Source organism: Macrobrachium nipponense, chromosome 1 (assembly GCF_015104395.2).
Source record: "Macrobrachium nipponense isolate FS-2020 chromosome 1, ASM1510439v2, whole genome shotgun sequence".
Lineage (NCBI taxonomy): Eukaryota > Metazoa > Arthropoda > Malacostraca > Decapoda > Palaemonidae > Macrobrachium > Macrobrachium nipponense.
Genome location: NC_087200.1, coordinates 146,137,352 through 146,149,224, shown reverse-complemented (window position 1 = coordinate 146,149,224; position 11,873 = coordinate 146,137,352). Strand labels below are relative to the sequence as shown.

Sequence of the window (11,873 nt, the reverse complement as noted above, 5' to 3'; positions counted from 1 at the left end):
CTTCCTCTTCCCTCGGCAGGGCGGCGAGGGCCACGTAGTCGTGGACATGAGGAGCGACACCATCACCCTGCCCTCCAAGGGCATGAAGGAGGCCATGGTGTCAGCGCCCCTCGGAGACGACGTCTTCATAGAGGACCCGACTGTCCTCGGTAAGTTGTTCGGTCTCGTGACAGAACCCATTTGACGATGCCTTGATAAGATAGTAACCGAGCTCAAGATAAGAGTTCATAACGAGACAACGCTCGCTGTCACACACGTTCAACTGCTGATTCGAGGATGAAGACCCTGTGCAGAAGAATTACTTCACATACTTTCACAGATGACTCATCAGCAGCGCACTAACCACCCAATATGCACCGCGCCCTCTGTTCCTCTGCCCCTACGCACTGTAGCTTCTGCTGAAAAATCAAGGCCCTCTCATCTTCCCTTAATCTGTTTATCACTGTCTAGGTCTTCCTCTCCTTCTTCCGAACACTGCATTCCTGTTGCTATATCATGATCTCGTGTAAAGATATATACAAGGAAAGAAACTGTGTTCATGTAATATATATATACACACACATATATATATATATATATATATATATATATATATATATAATATATATATATATATATATATAGTAATATATAGTGGACTTTCTAAATTATGAATCTGATGGTGACTATTGTCTTCTATTTTCTCTAAAGCCACCCTTAAACATACATATACATACACCACACACACACCACACACACACATATATATATATATATATATATATATATATATATATATATATATATATATATAAATTAATATATTATGTATGTATGTGTGTATAAGCTATTGTATGTGCATATAGCTCAAAACAAGAATGGTATACAATAGACTACAACCAATTCATCCGAGATAAAAAGTAAATGAGTAATTTTCAGGAATTCATGTCAGGGACGAGTTAAATACAACCCCATTTTGGAAGAGAATGCTTAGGAATATAGCAATGCAGAAAAGATTCCATATTCGTGAGAGGAGTGTTTATTTTGAGCGAGACAGAGAGAGGACCACTTTAATTGAGGTTTATTTTCTTTTCAGCTCTACAAGATAAAGTGGCTGAATTGCTGGGTAAAGAGGCGGCACTCTTCGTCCCGACTGGCACTATGGGTAACCTAATATGTGGTAAGGTCTTTCGTTTGCCTCTTGCTTTGTTTGCTATTATTATTATTATTACTAATGTTAATAACGAGCTAAATACAAATGAATTAGGTATTATTAGTAAGGATTCTCGTTATCTTTTTTATCAGTATCTTTGTGGAAACCGTGCGAGGATCTGAGGAATTGTTTTACTATTTTGCTGTAAACATTTTTCTTCTTTGACCCGGCAGACTGCAACGCTAACAATCTAGAAGTGTTTTGCTTAAGTTTTAGTAAATACTTTCTGACAAGAAGAAAAACTTAAAGGTTCTCAATGTGAGGAACTGTTTCATTTTTGTAATTTTTTTCTTTAGATGTCAACTGCAACGCTAACAAGATAGAATTTTCTCGCTAAAGATTTAAAGAATGTTTCATTTTACAAGGAAATAAAAGATAGAAGTTGTCGTTCAACATTACGGGACTTCCATAGTGCGTTCTGACGAGGCTGCTACCACTGAAACATTATCAAATATATGCATATAGGGCTCCTGGCTCCAAAGCGCTCTCTCCACAAACAGATGAGGCCACACTACACTTTTCGTGTTGAGTGCAGAGCTACTTAATTTACTTGGAACAGCTTTATTTTACAGCCTTTCTCTTCCTTACTGTTTACACATTATTTAAATTGACTTAGAATTCCCCTGTTATTTACACTTTATGTTGTCTTTAGCATCACTTTATTCAATTGTTTACCCACTTGTTTATTGCAATTGTTTACCCACCTGTTTATTGCAATCTTAAACATTGACCTTTCTACTAAGAACCCAAAAAGTCAAAGGTGTTACTCAACTTTTTTTTTTTTTTTTTTTTTTTTTTTTTTTTAACCGATTACGACCAACTAATTACTGCTTCACGTTTAACGGTCCCTTCCTCTCATTTTTTTTCTGTTACTCAGGCAGTCCATGTTATTGGCTTTGGCAACCAGTGCTTCCTATTAAAAATGAATGCAATTCTTCACTTTCAAGGCTCGTGTTGGCTTCCCTCTCCTTTGCTATGTGAAATGAGGGCTACTTTTCCATTTCCCTTGCAAGCATGATGATTACAGCGCAGGTACGTTCTCCTTAATGAAGGGATGCTTAAAATACTAGCAGTTCTGGTTTTGCATTTTTCTTAATGATAACCAGAATAAGGAGAACAAATAAGATCAAATTTCACGACAAGACTCAATCGTAATTCTCCTTGCATACGCCAAGGTCGAACTTGATATGGAGAAATCCTTCGCTTGTAACGTCTCACAGGTGAACAGGAAAATTTTCCGCCGGCTAAGCGAAATACACCGTCTACTCTTCAAATACATCATCACCATACTGCTGTGACATACATTATGCTTCCTTCAGAGCAAAATAATCTAGCTATATCAAGAAAAGCCACCCAAGTTGAGGAAATCTTATGAATAGCATCATTATGATACAAAATGCAACCGAGCTATTTTGAGCTTTCGCATTACCCACAAAAAAAAAAAAAAAAATTCAAAAGTGCCGTCTAGGCATTTCTGACGCACTGTTTTATATAACACATGTTAAAGGGCTTTGTAACAAAATTGCTGAATCTCTATGCTTTAGGAAAAAAAAAAGTATTAAATAAATTGAGAAGGTAAAGGGTCATTTTGGTTATTAAAAATGGCGAATGTGGCTAGGATAATCCCAACTCAGATGACTGCTTTCACAGTCGTCGAGAATAAGGGTTCAAGAGTAATTGCGAGTAGTTAGTTACTTCTGAAATAAATCCTCGAACATACATCATTTACCACCTTTAGCCTACCGTGGCCGAAGTCTGCACTGTGAGCAGTAACACTAAAAAAAGCCACAATAGCATTAAAAGTATTTTTGAAGGACGACTCCAACTTTTCAAAATGAAAATAATTACTCATAAAAAACTCACGACACTTGGAATAGGCACTTGGTTTCGGCCTTCGGGCAAAACGAACAGTTCGAGTTGATAGATGCTTGAGGAAACAAGCGACAGTTGGGGATGATTGGAGTGATGGTTACGGCAACCACAAAATTTGGAATGTAGCGGGATGTCCGGGTCCCGAAGTAGTCCGGATTGGAATGTTCCTGTTGCTGCCTGATCCAGCCGGCCTTATGCAAGCACGGGCTCTTACTCGAAAGACGGTCGAAGGATCCCTCGTCCAAATACGTTGGTAAACGTAGAGATCATGATACACCCTGTGAGCAACTACGAGAAAAAAAATTCACTTTTACAAAGACAGATGTCAAATGCCTTTGGAGTCGACTATTCAATTCTTTCATTAATCTTTTTGTATTCTTTGTTGCTTTGCAGTAATGAACCACTGCAGGAGTCGCGGAAGCGAAGTGCTCTTAGGACATCTGAGTCACATACATATTTACGAACAGGGAGGCATTTCTCAAGTGAGTATTTCATGGGTGAACAATGCACGCCTCTATACTCACACGCCTGCGAGTACGCATACACAGACAATTGCACATGCTCACTCACGCACACACACATATATACATATATAGATATATTATATATAAATATATAGGTCTATATATATAATATATATATATATAATATATATATATATATATATAATACATACATGCATATATTGATCACATGCAATACATTTTTGCATAGAATATAACTGCCAGATACTATAACATAACTTCTGGGTCTCTAAATACTACTGGATACGTTTTCTGCTAGAAACCTTTGAACTCTTCTAAACTGTTCATCCCCTCCAAGATTCGAATATGGGTCAGGAAGAGCAGCTCATCATTCCCAGAAATTGGGTTGCAAGTTTTCAGTGGAAAGTGTATCCTCGAAAAGTAATAAGCCAAACGAGACGAGGAACTTACAATATCCCATTTTAATTTCCGAAGTTAGGCGGCGTCCACCCGCGGACCCTACGGAACCTGCCTGACGGGACATTCAGCCTAGACGAGATGAAGAAGTTCGTCAGAAAGGACGACGTCCACTTGCCCATTACCGAACTCGTCTGCATCGAAAACACCCACAACGTCGCTGGAGGCAAAGCCCTGCCTCTACACTGGTTAGATGAGGTAAGCAAAAAACAAAGCAGCTGTATATTTGTGTGTGTGTTTGAGAGAGAGAGAGAGAGAAATTATATAGCTATTCATACGCCAATTTTCAACGACGATCGAATGTGTTACTTAGTTTTTCTCGTATTTATTTTAACTTCCAACAAGTGAGTTACGAGATCTTTGCTTTTGTCACCTACATGGCGATATTTTTCAATTAAATATTCATAATAAAATAAATCTGTCCTTTTCATTTTTCCGAGGAATGCATCAATGTCTGCTTCCATATTGATACACTAGATAGCCACAATTGATTACATAGAAGGTTTTTAAAATTTAAGGAACAGGCCTTGGATTGACGAGACTCCAAGTCACAATTATGCATCGGTATAAAAGCTATGACTAAATTTGACTCCTTAATCTTTTATGATGTTATCACGCTGTAAAACTGACGTTTGAAATGAATAACTGAGGGATTCTTTGCTCTTGTTTTTAATATATTTTCTATATAGAATAAACCCCTACCGGTGCTGAAGTTTCTTTGAAGCGTCCCTGCTTAGTTCCAGAATGCACTGCTTCTTGCCTCTGATTTGTCGTTCGTTCCCTCTGTCTCTCCTGACTTAGCTGTCCTGCTTCTTTAACTGTGTTTACTCTATCTCTCATTGAAAGCAAACATTTCCGATACTATTCGACTCATTGGTCTCCTTAAACGCAGCTTATAATAATGTTGATAATATAGAGTATACCTCATTGATGATCAGCTGTTTCTGTGGTCGTTTGCAGCTGGGTGCGACCTGCAAAGCTCTAGGCCTGCCCCTCCACATGGACGGAGCCAGGCTCATGAACGCCGCTGCGGCTCTGCAGGTGCCGCCCTCAAGAGTCGTAGAGCATTGCGACTCAGTCTCCCTCTGCCTCAGCAAAGGTCTTGGTGCTCCCATAGGCTCTGTCATTGCTGGGAGAAAGGACTTCATTGTCAAGTAAGCACAGTGAAAAGCTTCATTTTTATTTCATATGATGTTGATCGCCCTTACCACAAAACTTCTTCATCATTGCCGTGGTTTTCGTTTGTTTGAGGCCTTCCCATTGCTCAGCATTAGGTCCATCGAGTGGGCTCCTTTATTATTTCATTGCAGTTGACAGTTTTCACGAATGTGTAAGTTTATCTTAGTTGTCAAAAGACATACATACCTACAGTTTACTCTTGAGTTTCTCCAAGTCTTCAGATCATTTTAGTGTCAGGGCAACTTACTGAATGATCTAGGCTCCGAAAGCAGCGTCTACTGACGATTTCTGTCTTGGTGTTGGATATTCACAGATGCTGATCTGTCGGCTTCATTCTGATTTAAGTATTACCAAAACTCCACAGGACCTGGAAGTGGAACCTGCCTCTTGTGAAGTTTTCAAGTTTCTGAGCATCCTCGTAGTGCGTGTGCTCATCTCGATATGTCGACGAGTCACCGCAGTCACTTAGATTAGAGTGATCATGGAAACCCAACAGAAATATGGATTTATTATATATATAATTCTTCAGCAGACCTTGCTCCTCATGGCCTACAATAGTGTGTAGCTGGTTTTCAAAGTTCAATGTATAATGTATTCTGCAAGAGAGGTGACTGGATGAGGTTTAAGCTAAAAACAATCAGGCCTTGGACAACAATAATGATCTGCCTGGCAGTGGTGTGGACGAAGCTACTGGCTCAGTTTCACGCCACTTTGCTGAAATGACATGCTTTTTTCATCTGCTAGTAGGATTCTCATGTTTGACCGTTTGCCACGCTAAGCCTGTGTTAATAACTTCGAGTTCTATAATAAAAAGTCTGACTTCCATTTGCCAATGTAACAGTCAGATGTTCAGCGGCAAACTGAAAGCTCTTATGTATATTCCGTCAACACTTATTACCTTGAAATATATATATATATATATATATATATATAGTATATATATATATATATATATATATATATATATATATATATATAGTACACATGAATACGCGTATATTTATCTACGCACGCGTATGCATACAGTATATGTACATATGTTTGCCTGGATAAATTACGCAACTGAGTAGATTAGGAATGATAGATAAACATATTGCTATATAAATACGCCATAAAAAATGGCCTGATGCAAGCAACACTCCCACTCAAGAGAAAGGATCACTCACTGGCAAGATGTTCCCCACACAGGGCTCGAAGGCTTCGGAAGGTGCTGGGAGGAGGCATGAGACAAGTGGGCGTCATAGCTGCAGCCGGTATATACGCCCTAGATCATGTAGCGCCCACTCTGCAGCGAGATCACGCCCACGCCAGAGCCATTGCACAGGGTAAGAATCTTTCACTCTCTTCCTCGTAGGGAGATGGTGCCGCCAGTGTACCTCATGCAGTGCACTGTAAGCGTTACTCAAAGTTCTCTGCAGCGTCCCTTCGGCCCCTGGCTGCAACCTCTTTCATTCTTTTACTGTACCTACATCCATATTCTCTTCCTTTCATCTTACTTTCCACAATCTTCAAACAATTGATTTATAGTGCAACTGTGAAGTTTTCCTCTTGTTATAGCTTTCAAGTTCGATTCCCCGCTCTGCCTACTTGGAATCAGAGGAATTTGTTTCTGTTTAGAAATTAACTTCTCGATATTGGTTCGGATCCCACAATAAGTTGTAGGTCCCGTTGCTAGGTTACCAATTGGTTCCTAGCCACGTAAAAAATCAAATCCCTCAGGCCAGCCCTAGGAGAGCTGCTAATCAGCTCAGGGGTCTGGTTAATCCAATAACTTTTACACCTTTCAAACCTTTTTACTGTCAATTTCCGTTTCAGCTTGGCCTAAATTCTATTCATTCATTCTTTTCTTATTCTTTTTATGGTCATATATTTGAATATGCTCACTGAAAGCGAATGGAGACCTATTCGCAAAATGTCTTTTGATGCCTCCCCGATTTCTTTGATTTTGGTTTCATTTTATGATAACCTCTTGAATCGAAGGACAGTCAGATGCCATTTGACGAGGTTTCGAAGTGAATGGAGGTCTCCTCATTCTATTCCGCTTTGAGATCTTTCCGCCTGAATGTCCCTCTGGTCTAGACCTCTGTTCTTTCTCCAAGATTTCCTGGGCCCTCGTCCTGCTGCCTCCATATCTAGAGGACAATAAATTGAGATTTTAGACCATAGGCCAAGCGCTGGGACCTACTAAGGTCTGAAAGGTGTGACCACGGTCCAGACAGAACAGGTCAGCCAGACAGCTCCCTCATTTTAAGCCTCTTCTGCGCACCTACGTCATCTGAGGGAGCGCGGTGGTGGGTGTGACAGGAGGAAAACCTCGCAGTTCACTATGAAACAATTGTTAGGAGAGGGTGGAAAGTAGGATGGAAGAAAGGGAATATGAACGGAACTAAGGTCAAAAGAGTGAAAGTGGTTGCAGCTAGGCACCGAAGAGACGCTTCAGTGAACCTTAAGTCATGTCCGTTGTTTCTGATTAAGCTGACCTTATGCCAGCACGAGCTCTTACTCATAGAGAAGCCCGTAAGAAGTAATGTCTACAGTGCACCGCATAAAGTGCAACTAACGGCACTACCCTCCTGTAGGTGTAGGGAACTCCACCTCTACAGCTCTTCTAACTGCTCTTTCATATTCCTGTCACCTCTCCTCAGGTGTACAAATCAACTGGGCCTCTTCTAAGATCTCAGCCTGTTTCCCGCCGCCCCTCCTTCGGAACTCGCACCTATCAGCATCTTCCTCATTTTTTTGTCTTATGATATTCTCAACATAGGGAGAGGTGGAAATCAAAGAATGTTTGAAGCAGATGATTAGGCCCAACGTTCCATCGGAAAACGGGTTTCCGATCCTCGTTATTGGTCGGCCTTTATTAGCTTTCTAATAAGTTTTCATAATTTAATATTCCACGTAAAATGTAGCAATCTTGCAAACACTTGTTTTGTGAGGATTCGTCGATTGGAGCAAATAAGAACACCCTATTTGCTTATCATAGCAATTGAATAAAATGACCTGTAGGACTTTTGGCACAAATTAAAACTTGCTCATCATAGAAATTGGATAAAATGACCTGTACGACTTTTGGCAAAATTAAAAACTATGTTTCTTCTTCCCTTATTTAACTTTTCATGAACAGAACAAGCCAAGATCCCCAGACCTTTTTGAACACCAACTTATGTTGACACTTTTAAGAGAAACTTTTATGCGGTTATTCCCTCCTTGCTTTTTAAAACAAGGTGTGGCTGCCTATGCAGAGGCTGTTTCCAAGCTACACAATAACTGTCTATGCAAAAATAACGTTTGCGCTCTCGCGTTTCATGGGAATAAAAGAATGATCATCTTACTGTTTTAAATAGTTGTTGAGACAGACCTTTACAATTACCGATGAAACTTCATAACCAACAGCCGATGGAATAGCACAATAGAGATGTGCTATTTAAAACTCAAAAAACTTACTAACCTTGAGAAAATAACATTTAGTTTTGGAAATGTAAGCTGATTTCTTGTGGATATCAGAGACTCATTACCTCTTCGCCTACGTAATGACTGATTGATTTATGAAATTGACGGCTCTGGGAATAGGTAGAGTCAAACATTGATTAATGCTAATATTCAGAGGGCGCTCACGCAAGCCCAGGGAGCTGTAGCCAATACATCATTAATAACAAATAGCCTTCGGTAGCCATGAAATTCTCCCAGACCAAGAACTGTTCCTTCTTCCCTACATCTTGCGAAAGATGGGAGCGAAATCCTTTTGTTTAATAGCGATTTAATCTGGCCAGTTTTCAGCTGCTGCCCTGTATTACACAATAACATTACCTCATTGCATTATACTGCGTCATGTTTCTTTTCTTTGCAGCTGTATCAGATACTGGCAGCAAATCTATATTCGTTGACCTAGAAGGCGTCCAGACGAATATTCTTCTTATTGAATGCAATCCAGAAGTCTTGTCTCCAGCTCAACTGGCGACCAGGATGTCACAGGTAACTGTGTGTATGTTTAAGAGAGACAGTTGACAGATGTTCAGAATAAAAGAAAGAGAGAGAGAGAGAGAGAGAGAGAGAGAGAGAGAGAGAGAGAGAGAGAGAGAGAGAGAGAGAGAGAGAGTTAAATGTGCTTAAAATAGAGACAAACAAGCAGAGACAAATGCAAATACAAAGTATGAGAGAGAAAGAGCTTTCCAGTGTAGCACAGACGTGTGACTGAGGCAATTTACTCACTGTTGATTTGACAGAATTCTAGAAAGCTTTAACATGAAGCAACTCGAAACCTGGCAAATTATTTTTTCTATGCCCAGTCCAGTCGTGGCCGAAGCGGGTACGTGACTGAGGTAAGAAAGTTATTTTGCAGAAATGAGTAGTAAGATTCAGCCTTTGCTATGGCTCTCTGTCTTGACCTGGTTTTCTTGTGGGGTTTCAGTTTTGGAGGTCTGTTAATAGAGTCACAAGTTTCTCTCGCAATTTGTTCCATTCTCTGCTGAGTTTCAGATATGGAAGAATGTTGACGATGATATACATATATAATCTGTTTTCATAATGAAGCTGTTGCACAATATTTACTTTACCCATTTCACAGAAGGTAGCATATATTGTCCCATTATTACTTTACAGACACAACCCTTCTTACGAACGTTCAACTTATTCCCATGCAGATACAAACAAATGAGATCGCAAATCAAAATTGTGTTATGAACGGGCCCCTTTCCCACCCGTAAGTTCATTTTTGTTCTTGTTCGCACCTATTCTGTACATACAGTACTGTATGTACAGAGTATTGTGTTTTAGGGCGAGAAAACACAGTGCCCTACTGTACTTGATAGGCATGAAGCGTACAGTAACCAAATTACAAACAATTCAAAATGCAACTCTTTTGTAAGAAGGGTAGTGTCTAAAATGCAGGTACTTGTCTTAGTATTACCAACTGGAGGAAGTAAGTAATATGTTGATTTCCTTTATCAAAAGGTGACCGAAGAAGAAGCTTCGGCCATTGGCCAGCGAATCATTGCCCGGATGTTCCAGATGACAGATACCGCCGTGCGATTGGTCATCCACTGTGACATCAGAGATGAGGATATTCCCTTGGTTATCGCAAAGTTGAAATACGTCATTCGGGAGTTTGATCACAAGAAAGGCAAAGCAGAGAAATGATATTGATCACAGAAAGATCTCGTATATGGAATATGCCACACACAATACACTCTTATAGCCTACAAGGTCTCCTATTTTTGATAAATCATTCCAGCAATGTTATGTCTTGAAACAAAAGTGGTATGTAAATATACAATTTTACAGTGTAATTTGTTTCATTCACTCCTATTTTCAGCACCGTCTCAGGGTGCCTTGTAACACCCATCAGGATACGTTTTCCCACTTTTACTGTGGACATGAGTGATTCTGGGAGTATGTGGTTCATTGGTTGTTTCTCTCCATCAACTGCCAAGTTTTGGAATTTTCTCCCTGTTCCTAAATTTCCACTCTCAAAAACTTTCTGTCTTTAAAAGACAGAAAGGTGTATGGCTTTCCTCGTGGTTACGGCCCACCATTCCGCATTTACAGTTTTGTTAACCTGGGCTAGAAAAAATAAGTAGTATTACCCTTACTATCGGCCTTTTCTCTTAAAACGATTCTATGGGTCAGAAAGACACTGCTGAGCAGACACCCATAAGGTTTTTGTAACAATTTTTTATTGATTTATGCGGGCCAGGCAGCTCAAACAGTAACAATTAGTCATAACACAAAAAAAGGTTCAGAAAGTTTTTATTTTACAATGATTTTCCAAATAAAGTAAGTGATCGTAATTGCAGCATACGAAATGAATTGCGAAAAACTTCCGAAGGAATACAAATCCTTTCACTTCTGAGAAACCGATGCCACTTTTTCTTTATGAAATAATTGCAAAATTGTTACTTTTCAAAAGATATACATTTGGAATTTATTCTTTTGGTCCCCGCACTTGACATAAATAAGTCCAGTGATTCATGTAAATTGCAAGTCAAGAATAAAAATGGGGAAGAAAGATTCATTAAGTCGTTACAAAGGCGTAACCTTCCCAATACTACTACTAATACATACGTAAGCCCTAGCTAGGATTCGGGTAGCGCGGGGGTCAAATTTGCTTGCACACAAGAATGATTATTATTGTATTGTATGCAAGAAGTAAACCCTCTTTGAAACATGTTATTTTTTATTAAAAGTCACTTCTGCTTCAGCTGCATTCATTTTATAATGTTCTCCATTTTTCTAATTATGGCTCTCTCATTATTGCCGAAACTGGTGAGCTACAATGAGAACCATAATTAGAAAAGTAGAGAAGAACCTCTGTAAAATTCATGCAGCTAAGGCAGCAATGACCTTTAATAAAATTATTATTGTCATTATTTACGTCATGCAAATTCATTGAGTTTATACTAGCGCAATAAACACTTGTTGGACAATACTAAGTCAACCTGACCAGCTCTTCTTCGGTTCTCAAGCGCCATTTATGTGTGTACATTGGGGATTTTCAGTGCCCATTTTCTTAGCGCTGACCGCTTAATATTTTCTCATCCCTTTGTTTTCTCACCTGACAAATATCAATACTAGCTCATGACCAGGTCCATACACACCTCCTTAGTACACTTGTGCCAGGGATACAACTCATCATTGCTAGTTTTGCATAGTACTACAGTTTCTTATAAACCTACTAGTTTTCGAACAGATAT

The 11,873-nt window shown here is 39.4% G+C and overlaps 1 protein-coding gene across 1 annotated transcript in view; it reads left to right on the top strand.

Moving 5' to 3' along the window:
* LOC135219724 (uncharacterized) overlaps positions 1-10,469 on the top strand; it is an 89,158-nt gene extending 78,689 nt beyond the window's left edge. Inside the window, exons 2-9 of the mRNA XM_064256728.1 lie at positions 20-149; positions 1,076-1,159; positions 3,458-3,546; positions 4,024-4,203; positions 4,966-5,159; positions 6,373-6,509; positions 9,032-9,156; positions 10,135-10,469. Of these exons, the coding sequence (XP_064112798.1) occupies positions 20-149; positions 1,076-1,159; positions 3,458-3,546; positions 4,024-4,203; positions 4,966-5,159; positions 6,373-6,509; positions 9,032-9,156; positions 10,135-10,320 (1,125 nt within the window). The 3' untranslated portion in view covers positions 10,321-10,469. The remainder of the gene's footprint in view (positions 1-19; positions 150-1,075; positions 1,160-3,457; positions 3,547-4,023; positions 4,204-4,965; positions 5,160-6,372; positions 6,510-9,031; positions 9,157-10,134) is intronic.
* The last annotated feature ends 1,404 nt before the right edge of the window (positions 10,470-11,873 follow it).